General features: G+C 46.9%; 2 protein-coding genes and 1 long non-coding RNA gene across 13 annotated transcripts; 1 reads left to right on the forward strand and 2 right to left on the reverse strand.

Annotated features, from left to right (window-relative positions):
- Positions 1-924: 924 nt before the first annotated feature.
- On the reverse strand, positions 925-12767 carry LOC148810806 (ATPase MORC2A-like). 11 transcript variants are annotated; one of them, XM_088908873.1, is made up of 8 exons: positions 12521-12767; positions 12327-12393; positions 7852-8773; positions 6420-6480; positions 5419-5556; positions 4353-4529; positions 3163-3256; positions 925-2840 (listed from the first exon to the last, which is right to left on the reverse strand). In XM_088908873.1, the coding sequence occupies exons 6-8, from the start codon at positions 4496-4498 to the stop codon at positions 2505-2507; spliced, it is 576 nt and encodes a 191-aa protein (XP_088764999.1). In that variant the 5' UTR covers positions 4499-4529; positions 5419-5556; positions 6420-6480; positions 7852-8773; positions 12327-12393; positions 12521-12767; the 3' UTR covers positions 925-2504. The 11 variants fall into 11 exon arrangements, with proteins under 11 accessions (XP_088764999.1, XP_088765001.1, XP_088765000.1 ...); XM_088908875.1 differs by lacking the exon at positions 12327-12393 and having other exon boundaries at positions 8669-8773; XM_088908874.1 differs by lacking the exon at positions 12327-12393.
- A 1471-nt stretch (positions 12768-14238) lies between these two features.
- LOC148810807 (uncharacterized) lies at positions 14239-15669 on the reverse strand. Its single transcript, XR_016086587.1, has 3 exons — positions 15623-15669; positions 15349-15383; positions 14239-14259 (listed from the first exon to the last, which is right to left on the reverse strand). It is a non-coding gene; the product is annotated as an uncharacterized LOC148810807 (long non-coding RNA).
- Positions 15670-16183: 514 nt separating this feature from the next.
- Positions 16184-17433, forward strand: LOC148810808 (apelin receptor A-like). Its single transcript, XM_088908845.1, has 2 exons — positions 16184-16217; positions 16883-17433. The coding sequence occupies exons 1-2, from the start codon at positions 16184-16186 to the stop codon at positions 17431-17433; spliced, it is 585 nt and encodes a 194-aa protein (XP_088764971.1).
- The last annotated feature ends 1092 nt before the right edge of the window (positions 17434-18525 follow it).

Consider the following 18525-nt stretch of genomic DNA (forward strand, 5'->3'; position numbering starts at 1 on the left):
CTGTCCATCACAGTATCTCAAAAAAATCAATCCACCATTTTTAATAAACCACTTATTTCTTCTTTAACATTGTTAAAATAATTCTAAAAAAACCAAAACCTGTTGTTTCAGAGAAGGCAGAGGATCAGAAAAAATTGTATACTGAACTGTACGCACATTAGCCTGTTTCTGGGTAATCTGAAATTGAAATGATCCTCCTTCAATGTGTTGAACACAACCATGAGTTGGAATTTGGTGTATTAATCAGATTGGACTGAAATAAAAACATTATACTGATAATCCAGTAAACACTTTGGCTTGAGGGCATCCCTGTGGAGGTAGCCCACACTTTTGGTTGATAAACTGTATTTCTTTTGAAGGTGTTGAACTGTCCTCTCAACATGAACATGGACAGTTAACAGATCCCAGCAGGCAGACTGTTCAGGCTGCAAATCACAGAACCCAAGAAACGTATATGGGTCAATCAGGCTGGATTACAACGGTTAACAGGCTGTAATCAAAACTGAGAACAGGCAACAACAAAGATGGACTGTTAACACTAGTTATACAGTTTACACTTTACAGATAGTATTATTTCCTGACCTATTCATATACATGCTCTAATCTTGTTAAGGGAACAATTGTGGCACTATTTCTTGTGCCTTTAACAGACCCCAAAAGAGCAAAATCTGATCCTGCTGGGCTCAAACGTAGCTAGAAAAACTATAATTTAAAGCTGGGAAACTAACAATGATCCTTTCATCTGCAAGTGGATTTATAGCACAAAACTGTGTAGAAGTTTCCTGTATTAAACCCAGACTTCAATCCACCTGTTCACAGACATTTCCCCATCTAGATCGAAGGCTGCTTTCCGCAGTGAGGAGTAAAAGCTTCTGACAAACGGAAAACAGCAGTCAAAAAACCAGCGGGAAATTGCACCCTGCATTTAGTTAAAAGTTTGGATTTAATTTGGAGAACAGGTGACTGCATCAAGAATAAAAATCAGAGTACAGATGGTATTTCACAAGACGACAGCCTCAAAGAAACCCTGTTATCTTATGCACATCATCACAGTAGACTATGATGGCTAACATCCTTGAAATCAGCTACAGTTGGAAAAAATCCAGAATGATTAGTTCGCAGTTATTACCTGCTCTGTTTTTGTATGGCTATTTAAAAACCCTGTGGTATATACAAAGCAGTCTTACCTTACTTTGAAAATCTGTTTTTTTAACAGCAGATGCAACAATGGGAGTGCGATAGTGACTTTCTGACAATGGTCATTACTGGTTTAGCTTTAGTCTGAGCAAGACCTGACGTGAAGTTGTCACAGACAACAACAAACAGTCCAAAGAAAGCTTACGTTATTTTAGGTAAAATGTAGAAATTTTGAACTGTGATAACTAAAAATTAGGAATTTAAAAACCGTGGGGAAGGTGATGCGCTTTTCATAAACAGTCGTCCAACAGAAATATGTTAACAGACTGGAGCTCAGCTGTAAAAGTCACATTTTCCCTGGGTCCAGGAGAACACCACAGCCATCCAGGCAAGGTATCTTAGTTTCTTTGGAAGCAGAAGACGGTTCTCCCAGCTCAGCTCAATCTCCGTAGGCTACTTTGGTCCACAACCAAACAGCATCCTCCAGCCTCCTCTGCCCTTTCAATTGGCTGTCCTTAAAAGTTGAATGCAGTGTAGTTTTTGTTACCTTGGTACAATTAATGCCATTTAGCGTTATTCCTCCATCCCCGCTTAGCCACAGATTAGCGAAAGCAGATTCGCTTTCAGGCTCGGGGTGGGTTGGTGAGCACTGCCCACACAGGGAGGGTGGTGCCAGCCCTGTTCCCTGCAGGAGAGAGCTTCTGCAAAAAAAAAAGCAGTCTTTCTGCTCCTTTGCTTCCAAAGTGCTGCTGCAACCAGCCACTGACCCACCACTGCGATGCCCCCTTCTCCTGGACCCTCCAGTGCCACTGCCCACAAACGCCTTGGTCTCTAGGAATGCAGAACAATGTAAGAGAAGAACAGACGACTCCAGGAAGTGGAACAGGGTGAACGGGCCCAAGCCAGCTATGCTGTCTGTGATCAGTCCCTTTGGCTGACGTAAGAAGTAGGCGTCTCTTAATCTCCCTTAGTAAGCAGATCTTCAATGTAGGCGTCCAGCTCATCATCCGTGTTGATATCGATGTCCCGCAAGGTAGAGGATTAAATTAAGCCAAAGCTGTGGTGCCTGCTATTCGGCACAATGCAGCCAAAAATTATAGCGGAACTGCTGAAAATCTACATTTGAATTCGTAATGTGAAGTGAAAAGAGTCACTTCCAAACAAAAGTATCGGATCTGACAGTCAAGAGTACAGTCTGGTGCGTCTCGTAAAGGGAGAAAATACCCTTTAGGGATTTCAGAAACGTGTGCTTGCTAACAACATTCGATGAACAAAGAAAATAAAACTATTATTTACTTTAAAAGCAGTAGCATTTGCCCCAGCAAGGTAATTCAGCTGGACAGCCTGAAAGATATATCCAAGGTGCTTCACGCCAACTGAATAGGTCTAAACCTTGGATACAGTGGGTGCCACTTTCCCAGCAGTGGCCTGATAATTCTTACGAGCTGTCCCGTGTCCAGGCAGCGAGTGAACAGCGCGTGGGAGCCCAGCCCTGGCTGCAGCGCTGCTCTCACCTCCTGCACTTTCTGCAGCAGAGCCACGATGTTGGTGCGCAGTTTCTGCAGCTTCTCCTCCGTCTCGCGGAGCCTGGCTTCGGCGCTGTTGCTCTTCTCCACCACGGCCCGGGCCCGCGCGTCTGCGTGGCTCTGGTAGGAATTGCACAGCGTCTGCAGCCCCAGCTCGTACTGCTGGAAATACTCCTTCTGTGGAGGCAGGGCACGGCGCAGGCGTCAGCCCAGCTGCCCCACCCGAGACCGTCGCGTATTAAGATATAATATCTAACTTATGCTTACAATTTCCTCACAAACACAAATATTTATGTGTTAAATTCAACTTTCTAGAGTTTTCATATTTAGAATATGTAAGAAGGTGTAATAACCGCTAGTCAATTATATAACCAACAATGCTGTCTTCCAGTGTTCCCTGGTGAACCCTGGACGTCCCCCCATGCCCTGTTGATGAATGGTTATCTAACGGCAGCCTCGTGTCAGCAGGCTCTCTGCTCAATCCCAGAGTGCTCCCTACCATTGGGAAAGCCACCAGCTCCTCTGCAGTCATGGTGTTGACATCATCCTTAGGGATCTGGAAATCCGGAGGGAAAAAGTACCGTAGCAACATCCTGGAAGGATTAAGGCAAAGGGAAATATGTTACAGAATTGTGTCTGCAACCATAAGAATCTTTAAAGTACAGGAAAGATATTAATATGCTATGGAGAAGACTGAAGGAAAAGTACATAAACACTTGGTTCTCCGAACTTGGAATAATCAGAGCACTTTTCACTTGTCCATTGAAAAAATGTGGATTACCTGAGAACACGAGTCCCCAGTGGTCTCATTTGTAGGTGTATGAAATACCAAGGCTTCACAGAACAGTCTGCAGGGTAACTGTGTTTGAAGAGGCGAACTAACTTTGCAATCGCCCTGTACATCTCTATATATACGGGAGCCAGACACTCCTGCACAGCTGAACCGGTACAGAGAGATGCTCCGAGTGCAGACGATTCAGGCGTCGTGGTGAGGCGGAGAAGAATCTCTCCGCGGATCAGCGCCTCCAGCGATGGGAAGCTGCAAGCCGGCGGTGATGTTAGTCAGGGAGGCAATGTGCACTAGCCCTCTCCCTTAAGGCCCTGTGCCTCGTGCCACAAGGTGGCCCGCTCGAGGGACGAGCGCGTCAGAGGAACAAGCGTGTCCTTCCTCATGGGTCCTGCACAGTGCAGAAATTACTACTGGCACTTCCAAATCGGATGGGGATAAAAGGAATAAAAAACCGCTGAAGGGGCAGCATGGTTATCATTCTTTCAAGTAGGGTGCTACAACAGCATGCTTAGGCTGCAATGGAACAAGTAAAGAATGGAATAAACCTTTACTTGTTCCGTGGTTATCATTAGCATTGCTGCCCCGGTTTAATTCCTACAGTGCTGTCTGCGTGGAGTTTGTATGTTCTCCCAGTGTTTGCATGGTTTTCCTCCCGCAGTCCAGAGACATACTGGTAGGTCAACTGGCCCTGGTGTGAGTGTGTGTCTGTGTGTGTCCTGCGATGGACTGGGTCCAGACTGTACCCTACCTTTTGCCTGCTGCCTGCCAAAATAGGCCCCAGCTGCCCTGTGACCCTGATGATAAAGTGGTTAGAAAAGGGGAGGATGCCACAGAGGTCCGGAAGCCCCGGGATCGGTCGGATACCCTCTCCGCAGCCCGTTACTCAGCCCCTGGCCTACCTCATCCTCACAACCAGGCTCTCGATGACTTCCCGGCTGGCCGTGGGCTGGGTGGTGTCGGGCTCCATTCGGGTGGGGGCTCCTTCCTCCTTCTCCATGTCCTCCAAGGTGTTGGGACTCTGGGACTCGGGCGTTGGAGGACGCATCAGCCGCACATCATCACTGCCCTTCAGCACCCTGCCAGCAAGACCGTGAGAAGGGCAGCAGCATCACGGACAACATCCCTGGGCTCTGGAGGACTGGTAACCACTTCTTTTCTTTGGCTATTTCATACCCCGCTTTGGAAGGCAGGCAGCTCAAGTACATTCAAGACAGTTGTGCTGTTGCTGCCGCCAAGACACGTTCCGTTTTATTGAAAATTGTCTGTCCACCAATTGCACCTTGCCTTAGACAATTCCTAGTGAGCAGGCTCAGGGTTGCCGATCAACGCCTGGCGAGCAGGATCAGCTAGATCAGCGTTGCCTATCCTCAGGATCGTGGTTGCATATCTAGCCTCAACATGGCAGCATGTTTAAATCACTTTTCACGTACAGCTCATCTGTACACCACAGAAAACTAGAATATCAGGTTATTCTAAAACCTTTCCAACTGGATTAGTAATTGTTATGGACATATTACAGAAAGCACTGTGTTGCTTACATTACCCTTGTCAAAAAGACCTTGATTAATGTAACCAGCATGACTATTTTATAGAAATGGAAAGAATTCAATTATTCAAAGAAGCTCTTGCCCAAATGTGCAAAAAGGTCAAAGAAAGTGTGCCATGAGAATAAACTCCACACCATTGCCTGCTGCTTCTATTTGTGTGAAGTGACAATGCATTGCTTTGTGTGCGTGGCCTCCAAAACGTTCCGCAGCAGGGTTCAAATATTTCAGGGTTAACCTCGGAACAGGTCATTTTTTACCATTTCCCCTACTGTGAACCAGTGCTCTGCAGAAAAACCTTGAAGAAATCCCTGAAATCGGAGATGGCAATCCAACACCGTTATCCGTCTACCTGCTGGTTTACTCCAACCATATTGTAAGGAACTCGGGAAAGCCTTCCCGAAGGGAAAAGGATACTTACCACCTGCTACGAGGGGTGATGGCAGTGGGCACGTAGTCAAACTTCACTTTCCAGAGAACGCCCTGCTTGCCAGCTTGCACAGACGAGACGCGGCCGGTGAACCACTCCTTGTTCACCTTCACTTCCACTAGTAAGCCTCTATCAGCAGACAAAGGGGACACTGTAGGCGGCCTGAAAGAGCGACCCTGCAATGACTCGCGCCCTTCACCTCTGCGAGCACAATCACGCACGGTCCAAACGAGGATGCCGCAGTGGAGGCAGAATTCTTATATTACAGTACACCCTCAGCTCAGTGGGCTAATAAATGAGAAGAGGTGTCTGTTATTGCCAAATGTCTGCTTAATCATGAATGTTTTTTTTTCATTTTTTTCTCAAAATATGCTATGACAAAAAATACATATACAACACGCAACTAACACCCGTGTAAGCAACTGATGTAGAAGGGCTTTTATTTAACTAGGCTCTGTGTGCCCCTTTGCTGTATTCTAATCCCTCATTGTAGCTTGTGTAATTCTGCTTTTCCTCTCATTGTTTTTCTGTAAAGCGCTTTGACAAGCCAATTGTAAGGGAGTGATATAAAATAAAGTTTATTATTGTCATTAGGGCTCCATTGGTATTCCTGAATTTTAAATCTATGTAGTATTTATTTTTACCTTGTTTTATTATGTATGCATCTTACAGATTATTTTTTTACATGGTTAGCATTATTTTAGAATTTACTTTTTAAAACGTACGAGTATTAAAAAAAATTGTTAAAGCATCTGAAACACAAACAAGACCCACCATGAGCAATTTGCCCACCCTTTACCTGCTCCATTGCCATTCATGGCTTTTAAATCTATTTAAAAGTATGCTGTACAAGAACATGTTACACTATCTAATGTTCAGTTAAAGCAAAGGTTTACTGGTCTGAGTCACTCTGGCCAGGCTCTCCCACTGGCTGGGCTGCAGTGTCTTAACATTCCTCCTGTGGATTCCTACAGCTCTCTAGAGCTGCTCACCTTTCTTTGCTGCCTTGAGATCCACTCCTGCTTCTTCTTCCTCTTCATTGCTGTCCGTGATCTGCCAACACAAGAGACAAGCCTGGCATTAAGCACAGCAGGGTCTGGCTCTGGAAATGAAACCACTAGCTGATGTCTCAAACGCCAGAGCAAATCTTTCCCCACCGTAGCCCCAGAGCCTCCAGGTTTCCACTCCAGATGAGCTCTCCAGCTGCTTAACTGAACCCTAAGTGAAGGTAATAATTTGGTTCATCAGATCCTGTCGACTACGAGGAGAGGAGGGCTAAAAAATGCCTTTAAATGCACTCCAAATGGGTACAGGTTTCAAGTTACTTTTGTTTTTGTTCTTACCATCTTCCGACGTTCAAGAACAGAAATGCATCAAAAGCTTCAATTAGTTTAAACTTCAGGTTCAATTAAATAACCAAGAGCTCAGAGCTCGGATAGGACACCGCGTGCTAGAGAAAGCGAAAGCTGGCGTTCTCTCACCAGCACAAAGAATTCATCAAATTCTTTATCTAAATACACCACAATCTGGATACTCAGATGTATGAATACCAAGAACCTTTATCATATCTAGATAATTTATCAGGGCGCCGGATGCATGTGTAGTGCCGGATGTGTAGTATTTGGGATGTTTTGCTCCCCAAAACAATTGCCACAGCCAACTAGATCTTTTCTTTCTGGCTTTATGTTTTTTTTACTGCTGTATAGTACATCATTTTGGCAAAAGGCAGTGGTTCATCATAAGGAGTCATCATCACAAAGGAAAATTTGCGAAGCAAAGCTATAAAATGTCATCACCTCTAGACACGGAAAGTGTCAGGTGCACCAAGCTGTAACAGAAATGTTTTAGCTACCGACATCATTGCCAATCTTGGCTAAAAAACTGCGATAGCGCGTCCACGTTTCCAGTATCGCATGACGTCAGCTTGAGACCCACAGAACTGCAGAATTGCGGGCCTTGCCTGCCAGAGAGAGGGCTGCAGGACGAGCCACACGCCAGGCTCTGCTGCAGCGACTGAGACCAGACACCGCCGCCTGTCTGTGCTGGGGGAAGGAGGCTACCGCCTAGAGGGCTTTTCGGAACCGCGCCCCGTCGGGGGATCAGCGTACCTCCACCACCACACTGCTCTGGGCTCTCCGAGCGCTTGGCTCGGCCGCTGCTCTGAACACCTGGGGCGCAATTGCAGCCGCCAGCCTGTTTTTGCCAGAGCTTGGCCTTTTCTCTTCTTCCTCCTCCTCCTCCTCCTCCGTGCTCTCAGCAGGAGGGAGTGTCCTCCGTCTGGAGCCAGGCATCTGCTTCCCAGCGCTCTGCAGATTCAAGGACAGCACATCGCACGTGACTCCGGAGAAGGGGCAGTCCAGTACAACACCCGCCACCAGAACAGACAGGGGAGCTTAGGGATGTGCAGAAACCTCAGGCCCTCACCTTCCCCACGTTGATATAATATTATCATTATTCAAGGTCCAACTGCGACGCCTTTAACATTTCCATTGGTTAAGCACACCGCGCTGCAGGAAAGTCCATCGTTCAGATGAGATATTAAGCAGACATCCCGACGAGCTGGTCATTAAAGATGCAGAGGCACTGTGCTTAAAAGCAGGGATGCTACCCGTGATGTCCTAGCTAAATTTCACTCTGGCTTTCAACCATTTCCATAAATCCATCAGAATGAACAGTGAAACACACCTCAAAAGACACAGGTGAAAACTAAGCAAAAGTCCAGTTAAAACCAAACAACGACTGGGCTCCTTTGCCCAAAGTCTGTCATCTTGTGTTCTTAATTTAGTCTTTAGTCTTAAAACACCCCCTTAATGCCACAGAAGGGAGTTCTCATATCTCTACCTGATCTGCCGCATAGTGTTGAAAAAGGGCGAGAGGCATCACCCAAGAAGGTGCAGCACTTCAGTGGGTGATAAAGTGGGTTTCCTGGAAACATGTAAATCGCTATATAAATGCAATTATTGCTACTATCCATGCAGTCCTTCTCTCTGTTTGTAAATGTACCCAATTTCCCCAGCCTTTGTGATGCACAGGGTTTATTTTAGTTCAAAGGAATCCTGGGTCGTGGTTGTTTGCCTGTTGGCCACAGGGGGGCGCGTGTCTGCGGAGCAAGGGGGTGTGAGCAGAGTCGGGGAAGAGCGCAGTACACTCCCTCCACCACCACGCTGCCCTCCGCTGTCTGCGCCCTGAGCTCCGTCACTCTCCCACTCTTCTGATTCACCGCAGGTGCCGAGCCGGTCACCTTCGTCTTCTTGGGCTGCGGCTCCTCCTCCTCCTCGCTGTTCTCTGCCTGGGGGGGGCCTCTCTTGCGCTGGCTCCCTGCGGGCGTTGCCTGCTTTGCTGTGCTCTGTGCGGCGGAGGGAGAAGAGGGGAGAAGGGCTCATTCAAGGCTCATACCTCTTTGCTCGGGAGCCGACAGCAGCTGGCCGTCAGCGGGAACGCTCCCCCTCTGCATGAGCAGGCTCGTACTCAGCTTGTACGCCGCAGTGTGTCAGAGCCGTCACAATCACCTACAACACATACTTCTTACACACCCAAGGAGCACAGATCAGACCACATACTCACCTAGAAATAAAGAACCCCAAAATTATATTGGTGTCCTGTGCTGATTATTCTTTGCCAGGCTTCCCTGCTGCATAGTCAACGTCCCGGTGACTATCAACCCTTCACCCCCTTGACTGCCTCCCTAAAAAGGACAGCACTTAAGTTTGCCATCATCTGGGAAAAGACTTCTGGAGTTAAGGAGATCGCATTACAGACAGACTTGGGTTCATGAAAAGGATTAGTGTGCACCCCAGCATTGGCCCTACGACTTCTGCGTGGAACAGGAGTAGGTACATTTACTACACGGTCACAAGGAGAGAAGCTGGTAGTAGGCTCAGCCCTAGAAGGCTCGGTGTCAGCCTCAGTCCTAACCTGCACAGCACCTGTAGATTCAGGAGCAGGTTCAAACCTAAGAGGCTCAGAGAACACTTCTGATTCACTACCACAGAGATCCTCATCACTAGCAACATCTAATGACTCAGGGAACACCTCCCGAGTTAATCTTGGAAGCGAAACCTCCTCCAACACTACAAACTCTGGCGGAGACTCTGAAAGGGTACTAACAGACGTTCCTGTGGGGGACTGGTTTCTAACACACCTGGGGGCTGGGACAGGGCCCACACATGGCCTTAAATTAACCCTGTGTACCCGCTTTATAGGACCACCTTCCAATGGTTCCACTGCGTGTGTCGTACCCTGCACCTCTACCACCCTATACACAGTAGGTCCCCAAGCATCCTGTATCTTATTTCTGCCCAACGGTCTGTGTCTCAGATAAACCAGCTGACCTACACTGACTGGGGGAAAGAACACTTTGTCTTCTTGCAGTGCAACTCTTTCCGCAGCTTTTTGTTCTGCGTACTCTTTAGCTCGGGCATGTGCTTCGTTCAACCGTTCCTGGTGGACCACCAGCCAATCATGTCTTTTATCCAGCACCTCCTCCTGGCCCAGTAACGCATCAACAGGTAAGTGAGGATGCACTCCGTACAGAAGGAAGTAAGGCGAATATCCCGTACTAGCGTGAGGTGTCACATTGTAGGCATAGACTAACTCCGGCAGATGTTCTGGCCAACGGCGCTTCTTCTCAGGAGGCAACGTGCGTAAAAGGTCATGTAGGGTCCTGTTGAACCGTTCACAGTGTGGGTTTCCTTGAGGATGGAAAGGACTGGTGCGTGTTTTCTTCACTCCGTAAAGTTTACACAGCTCTGCAACTACCTGACTCTCAAAGGTTTTTCCCTGGTCACGATGCAACCTTTCAGGGCATACAAATTTCATAAACCATTCTTTCAGGAGGACTTTTGCTGTAGTGTCTGCCTTCTGATCACGAGTCGGGAAAGCCTGTGTAAACTTGGTAAACACGTCAGTAACTACCAACACGTTCTCCCGCCCATCAGAGGCTGGCTCGAGGACCGTGTAGTCGACAGCGACAACCTCTAAAGGCCTAGTAGCTATAAATGGTTTGATGGGTGCCTGGATTTTTGGCTGTGGCATTTTGGTCAGGATACACCATTGACACTTCTTGACCCACTGTTCCACATCATTATACATGCCCACCCAAAAGCATCTCTGTCTCAACAGATTCTGAGTGCGTTCAATTCCTTGATGACCCATCTGGTCATGTACACTTTCCAATATTTGATCTTTCATACAATCAGGCAGGAGGAGTTGGAAACATTCACCAACATGAGGATCTTCGATCACCCTGTACAATAGCCCATCAAGCTCTCGCACCCGGTGCCACTGTTTCAACAAAGACAAGGTAGATTTAGGCAACTTTGATCTCTCCTTATTCCCTGGTTTTCTCTACTTATTCCAGAACATCCGGAAAGCACTGAGAGAGGGATCAGCATCTTGAAACCGACGGAGCTCCTTCTTTGTATACCCTGGGAAAGTTTGGGTGTTACTCTGTGACTTGTTCAAGTTATCACAATCCACTCCCGCTTCCAAAACACGGATCTGTCTTATTTTGCAGCATTTCATACCGGCTGCCACCAAATCTGGCTCCAGGGGTGTGCCTCTGCTGACAACATTACAGATAGCCACACAATCATCATATTCGACATCATCAGGGTCAGGTTCAGGCTCCCCTGCAAATGGCTGCCTAGAGAGGGCATCAGCAGCAGTGTTGCAGCGTCCTGGGCGATAGAGATAAATCCCTAACCCCCTCTATGAACTGATCTCGGATAGCTCGCTTCTCATCCGACACTACATCAGGCGATACCTTTAACACAGCGCCGAGCATGCGAGAGAGAGAATGAGAGTAATTGCAAAGATCTTCCCCCTCCCTTTGCTTACAGCCATAAAAGGCTTGCAACAGTTGGGAAACACTGCGCTTCTCCCTGAAAGCATGTCTGAGGTAACTGAATATATCACTGACCTGTCTAGATTCACCACCCATACGTAAACGTACTTCTTCTAGGGCCGGACCCTTCAACAATGATAACACAAGGTCATACTGCTCAGCAGGAGTCTGTTCCCTGGCTCTGATTACTCGTTCAACTTCTTCGATAAACTCGTCAACGGAGCAACCATCTTTAGTTATATCACCACTAAAAGGCTGTACATTACGTTCTCTAGGTACATACACATATGAACGTTTTGGTTCAGGACCCAGTGCAGCAATAGTGGCCATGGCTTGGTCATATTTTCTAACTAGGTCTTCTACTTGAGACCTCAAGTCATGGAGGTTGTCACCATTACCATTCTCCGTAACTACACGACCATCAACTGCTGCACCATCATCCCTGTCATCACCTGACATTTTGGGAACTGTTCACAAACACAGTCTCTGTGCAAACATCAATCTTGGAATACCACAGTTCAGCAGATGAGTCTGAAGAGACAAGAAGACGTCCTCCACTGGCCGTTGGTGTCGTCTGGTTCCCAGCACACTGGCCACTGGACCTCTGGACCTGGCCTTCTCCGTCCGTTATCAGCCTCCTTGGACAGCTGTCTTCACCACTACCGTATTTTATGCACCACCGCTTTACTGTGAGAGTCAGAACCCCCAGACTATCAGAAACCCCACTCCTGGTACCAAAATTGTGTAGCCTGGCAAAGAATAATCAGCACAGGACACCAATATAATTTTGGGGTTCTTTATTTCTAGGTGAGTATGTGGTCTGATCTGTTCTTAGTTTAAAAAACAAAAATAAAATAACAAAAGAAATGACATATAACAATATTTTTATATACACACAATACGGCAGTGGTTCTTTCACGCAGAGGGGAAAACAAAGAAAACATGTTTAGTTTTACAGTTTTTTACATTCCATCTGACCATTACAGAAACGCATCTACACTGAACAACAAAAAAATAAATAAATTACATCACAGTTGAAGTTCAAACAACTCACCACGCAGCGCGGGCAGAAATAAGCCGCTCCCAGGCTGCGCGGGTCACCTCTCAGCCCTCCCTGAGAACTACATTACGACCATAATTAGTATCATACTTACAATTGCGTACACTTAACAAACGGTGCTAAACATAAATCTCTGTAAAGAACGAAGGAACAGAAAATACAAGGAGCATGTGAAACCCATTACTTACAAATCAATAAACAGATATCCCCAGCCCGAGTAGTTGTCTAAAAACTGGCTACCGCCTCAGTGTACTCCGTTAAAATCTAATATCCATCTCGCTACTCTTGTCTCAATCCTATGAAGTGCCCCTTTATACTCATTTAGGGGGTAAATAGGGCAACAACACCGTATTTACCGTTACAACTCCCTAGTAATTTCGGGGTCTTTTAACGGTAACTCACTGCTTCTGAGTCCCTACTGCCCATGCGCAGAACGCTGAACTCACCTGACAGGAGCCGCCAGCTAAGAGGTAGCGCCATCTAGTGGATTTGGCATAACAGGCCGCTATTCACCGCGGGTCACACACAAAATACCGAATATGTCAAAAACAGCTCTGGATAATCGAAACCGCAAAAGCACATCAGATTTACTGAGTGCTCCTTGGGTGTGTAAGAAGTATGTGTTGTAGGTGATTGTGACGGCTCTGACACACTGCGGCGTACAAGCTGAGTACGAGCCTGCTCATGCAGAGGGGGAGCGTTCCCGCTGACGGCCAGCTGCTGTCGGCTCCCGAGCAAAGAGGTATGAGCCTTGTATGAGCCCTTCTCCCCTCTTCTCCCTCCGCCGCACAGAGCACAGCAAAGCAGGCAACGCCCGCAGGGAGCCAGCGCAAGAGAGCCCCCCCCCCCAGGCAGAGAACAGCGAGGAGGAGGAGGAGGAGGAGCCGCAGCCCAAGAAGACGAAGGTGACCGGCTCGGCACCTGCGGTGAAGCAGAAGAGTGGGAGAGTGACGGAGCTCAGGGCGCAGACAGCGGAGGGCAGCGTGGTGGTGGAGGGAGTGTACTGCGCTCTTCCCCGACTCTGCTCACACCCCCTTGCTCCGCAGACACGCGCCCCCCTGTGGCCAACAGGCAAACAACCACGACCCAGGATTCCTTTGAACTAAAATAAACCCTGTGCATCACAAAGGCTGGGGAAATTGGGTACATTTACAAACAGAGAGAAGGACTGCATGGATAGTAGCAATAATTGCATTTATATAGCGGGTATTTAGGGTGTAAATAGGGCAACAACACCGTATATACCGTTACAACTCCCTAGTAATTTCGGGTTCTTTTAACGGTAACTCACCGCTGGGTCACATGTATAAAGACAACTCAGTCTTTCAATGAACTGACAAAACACAACATTGCAACCGAAAACGAATGCGGCAAACCTCACAAGAGAAATGAGCATGTGGCATGTTTCCACCTATCCCCCCCTTTTCTAACCGATCTATCCAGTACAGGGTCAGAGAGGAGCCGGAGTCTATCCCAGCAAGCAGCGGGTGCAAGACAAGGCACACCCTGGACAGGTCGCCAGTCCATCACAGGACACTCACACACACTCATGCCAAGCGACAATTCTCCCAGAATCCAATGAATCCACCAGCATGTCTTTGGACTGTGGGAGGAAAATGGAGCACCCAGAGGAAACCCACGTGCTATGAGGCATCAATACTAAAAACTGCGTCACTGGGATATCCATGACATATTTGAATATGGAACAAGTAAAGGTTTATTTGCTGACGCAGCTACTTACTTGAACATATTTGTATATGTGCAGATTTTCATACAATTAACATCCATTATGAATGCTGACAGGTAACTGTTTTACACACAAACAGAGGATTAAATCCACAGCAAGGCTTGTACTCACTGGGGTCCATTCCAGTCCCATCGTCAAGGAAACACAGCATGAACCCACCACGCAGCTCCGGCTTCTTCTCTGGAGAGGAGAGGACAGAAAGTGGGCCAGAGAGATAACACCGCCCTGCTCTACAGAGACAGACACTTACTCCTGACAGCATGAGGAGCTTACGGATGAGGCTTACCCACTTTTGACATACACGTACCGAAAATGACCTACGATTCTGGCCTTTTATGTGAACTTGCTTGTTTTAGCCAGTTCAGCTACTCAGAAGGTGAGCACCTAGCAATTTAAAATACGTTACCCACTTTCGAAAACTCGTAAGATAGATGCATTAAGACTTGCAAATTAAATATTTTCATAAAATTAGAGCTATGAACCCTCTGCCTCATTTGGAAACGGGGATGAATCTCTCCAAACGTGATTAACTGGAGCAATATATACAGAACAAAAGTCAACAGGTGACTTCAAAGTCAGTTTAAAATAAAACATAGAAGCACCCCACAATCTGGCCAGAACAATAAAACGATTGGCAAGAGCAAAATTGGATTTAAAATCCATTGAGAGTGAGAGTGAGAGTTTTAATTTGCTAAGGTATGCACAGCAAAAACATAAACCTACCAAATTGCTAAGGTTCAAGACTGTGAGCCGCTGAGCTTTATATTTCTAAATTAACCTGATGAAATGAGGCATGAAGAAGATGGTGACAGCAACAGGCGATTCCACATTACAAACAGATGGAGGCTTATGTCCTGACAACATACTTTCCATTTATTAGTCAGAACCCTTCCTACTGCTTGCTAAGATAAGTGGCCACAAACTTAAAAGAGGCATAGAAGAAACTTTTTTTCGAAATATTTTCGACAAAAAATCTGCAAATACGGTTTTCGCTCTCAGGGCTCCTGTACTTCTGCAGCTGTTCCCTTTGCTGAGAGCTCTTTCATGAACACATCACATTACTCTGCTCTTTCTGCAAGCAGCGGCGGTCCTCATAATAACTACAGCACAGCCAGCGCCTGAGGAAACATAAAAACACCAAAACACCTTCCTCTCGGTTCAGATCACAAGTCAGAGTAACCGCCATACTCAGCTGTCAGACAAACAGACCATACTGTTTGAAGACACAGTACCAGAAACAGATGGTTGAGCGCAGTATGTGAAAACTACCTGTGTAGATGTCTATTCTTTTAGCATCCGCATCCCTGCAAAGACAAAACAACATTAGATATGCTCTGTGGGAAGTGGAAGAGGCAGCAGATAGATATTCTGTGGTTACAAATGACAGTTTCTGCACTACCTCAACTGATTTATGAACGGAACTAAACTTAACTAAGCTTAACATACCAACCTTCCCTTTGAGAACCTTGCGCTAAGCTGAACATCTACACAAACAGCGAGCCAGGATGAAAGGAAGAAAGCAGGCTAGAAAGAGGATTTGTACCTTGCGTTGTTCACAAGCTCAGCTAGGGCTCCAAACAGGAACTCGTGAGTGGTCCTGAAAGAGTGAAAAGAAATGACTGACTCAAATTATGCGACAACGATACTGAGTTTTTTAAAATAATAACTTGTCTTAGATAGATAGATACTTTATTGATCCCGTGAGGGAAATTGCAGTGCAACAGCAGCTTAACACACACAACACAGCCACAGTGTAACGAAATATATAATAATAGTACAATACATACAATACAGTACAAGAGTTACTCACAGTCCGGACGCACAAGAACAAACTAGAACAGAACAGTACACAGAAAATCGTATCACACATATGAATATAAATATAGATGTAACTATAGATATAAATATAAATGTATTGCACAGGTCCCTGGCATATATTGCACAAAAAGTGGTTGTAAACGGGAAAAAGAAAAAGAAAAAGAAAGAGAACAGATGTAGCAGTAGATGTGTAGATGCGTTTAGTCCAGAAACAGGTCACTGTCGATGTTGCCTCTGCCAAGACGCAAGGTGGATGCGTTGTACAGTCTTATGGCAGACGGCAAGAATGAATGTTCCACCAAGACTTGGCGGCAAGAACGGCAAGTCTTGGTGGAACAGCAAACTGCATTAGCCGAACAGGGGGCAGCCAAGGTCCACTGTAACTGCACTGACACTGGGGGCTGTGCAGGAGACATCTTGATAGTCCAGACAACCACATGGTCATTTTCGGGACCGTTTATACCAATACAGGACCACAATGCAGTGTGGTCCTGTAGTGGTATAGATAATGTGTAGATAATGGATGGGATACACATTCACTCAGGCAGAGGACGGACCATTTAGAGTTACCCGGTAGCCTCAGACAACATTCCTACATTCCACTACGGAAGGTAACTGGAGCACCTCACTCACTGACTGTACTGACTGTATTGTATGTATTGTATTATTATTGTATCATTCGTTACACTATGCTGTGTTGACTGCATGAAGCTGCTGTTCCACTGCAATTTCCCTCACGGGATCAATAAAGTATCTATCTATCACCTGGAGCTTCCACATGGCCAAGAGAAAAAAACTGTAAATGCTACACGGAGAGCACGTCAAGACAGAATCAAACTCGAGACACTAGAGTCGAGAAGTGCAGTGTGTTCCAGTCCCAAGTCAGCCAAACAGGAAGCCATTCAGCCTGACTGGATCCACAGCAAATTTCAGGTTTTGCCAAAAACGCATAAAACGTGTGAGTGTATGCACCAACCCCCGACAGCTTTAGGACAGGAATTCAGCCACCCGCTGCTCTTAGAAGGAATTAAGGAGAGCAAGACCTCAAAGCGCCAACCACAGACATCACTGAATGTGCTGAATGACTCACATTGTCCAAAAACTCAGAGGTCACCGTTCTACTGCTTCATCGGCAGCACCGTCACCCGCCACTTCAACAACCTCCGCAAGGAGGACCAGAAGAAGCAGCGGCTGCTCAAGATCATCACCACCCTGGTGGCGGTCTTTGCCCTCTGCTGGACCCCCTTCCACGTGCTGAAGAGCCTGGATGCCTTCATCTACCTGAAGGTGCTTCCCCAGACCTGCGCCCTGCTGAGCGTCCTGCTGCACGCCCACCCGTACACCACCTGCCTGGCCTACGTCAACAGCTGCCTCAACCCCTTCCTCTACGCCTTCTTCGACCTGCGCTTCCGCTCGCAGTGCCTGTGCCTGCTCAACCTGAAGAAGGCCATGCACGGCCAGATGAGCTCGCTGTCGTCCACCCTCAGCACGCAGACCCAGAAGTCCGAGGTGCAGTCGCTGGCCACCAAGGTGTAGGGAGCCCCGCTCCTGGGGGCGACAGACTGTGTGCACGGAGCCGGCGCGCAGAAAAAAGCACGCGGTTCCCGGACTGAGATCACCTTCCCCCCATTGTGGGAGAAAGGGACTTTGAAAAACTGAAAACCCGGTCTGTTCGCTGGGCTGTAACACTTGGAAAACCCAATGTGTGGACTTGTTCTGTTATTGGGGTAAGCCCACGTGCTTATACCTGGGCTATGAGGGGTTCCCCCAACAAACAACGCTGGGGCCAGCTGGCTGTGCCTCCAGCCGCTTGCGTTGTACACATTTTTGAAAGAGGTAAATGTGTTTCAAAGACTTATTTTTTTCTGGCTTGCCTTTTTTTTAAAAAGAGTACATGCTGTAAATTGCCGTAAAGAATTCAACCAGGGCTGAATTCTGGACAGGAGGAGTGAGATGAGAGGGAGGTCATAAGTTGTTGGCAGTGAAGTTTCAGCCTGGTCACACTGGGAAAGAAAAATGTACCGAGTGTTTTCCAGGTTTTTTTGTGCTCTGTTGCTGTCGTATTGTTTCCTTAGCACTTGTTTTAAAGAAGAAAGATTGTGCAGCCCAGTCTCCACTTTTGCTAATCTGTGCTAATGAAGGAAAGGGGCCAGGGGCTGGTGAGTGTGATTAGAAGGAAGGTGTTGCAGTTGAATTAACATGTCGGACGACAGAGGTGGTCGGGCAGGCAGATGGCTGTTGCCAAATGTTTTTCTGGGAGGGGGAGCAGAGGTCTAGGAGATGATGGCTACGAATTGACTTGAATGCACTGTTGTTACATGACTTTGGAGCTGGGGTGACTTATCATCTGTAAGTGGCTTTTGCTGTGAATGTCTCAGAAATTAAGGATTTGTATTATGGATTGTATGTTTTTGCCTATAACTAACTACTGTATCTGGATGCTTTTTAGCATTTCCTATTTGTAAATAAAAAGTGTTTTTAAAATATTCCTCTTAACTTTCTTCAATCCCTGCTGGCCGTGTGAATGTCACCCTGCCTTTAGTGCTGCTGTGTCTCTTCCCACACTTGCTCATTTGTGCAGTTGTTTCAGTTTTTGAAGACGAGAGGAACCGAGCAGCCTGCTGCTTT

The sequence above is a fragment of the Atractosteus spatula genome (assembly GCF_055471065.1).
Source record: "Atractosteus spatula isolate fAtrSpa1 chromosome 17 unlocalized genomic scaffold, fAtrSpa1.hap1 SUPER_17_unloc_4, whole genome shotgun sequence".
Classification (NCBI taxonomy): Eukaryota; Metazoa; Chordata; class Actinopteri; order Semionotiformes; family Lepisosteidae; genus Atractosteus; species Atractosteus spatula.

What these genes read in the sequence shown, in the direction of transcription:
- LOC148810806 (XM_088908875.1), bottom strand. Translation starts at nt 4,498, where the DNA reads ATGCGTCCTCCAACGCCCGAGTCCCAGAGTCCCAACACCTTGGAGGAC. An exon ending in AGCCTGGTTGTGAGGATGAG is followed by an intron (nt 3,257 to 4,352) that starts GTAGGCCAGGGG and finishes TAATCCTTCCAG; the next exon opens with GATGTTGCTACGGTACTTTT. An exon ending in AGCTGGTGGCTTTCCCAATG is followed by an intron (nt 2,841 to 3,162) that starts GTAGGGAGCACT and finishes CTGCCTCCACAG; the next exon opens with AAGGAGTATTTCCAGCAGTA.
- LOC148810808 (XM_088908845.1), top strand. Translation starts at nt 16,184, where the DNA reads ATGAATGTTCCACCAAGACTTGGCGGCAAGAACG. An exon ending in AAGACTTGGCGGCAAGAACG is followed by an intron (nt 16,218 to 16,882) that starts GCAAGTCTTGGT and finishes AACCCCCGACAG; the next exon opens with CTTTAGGACAGGAATTCAGC.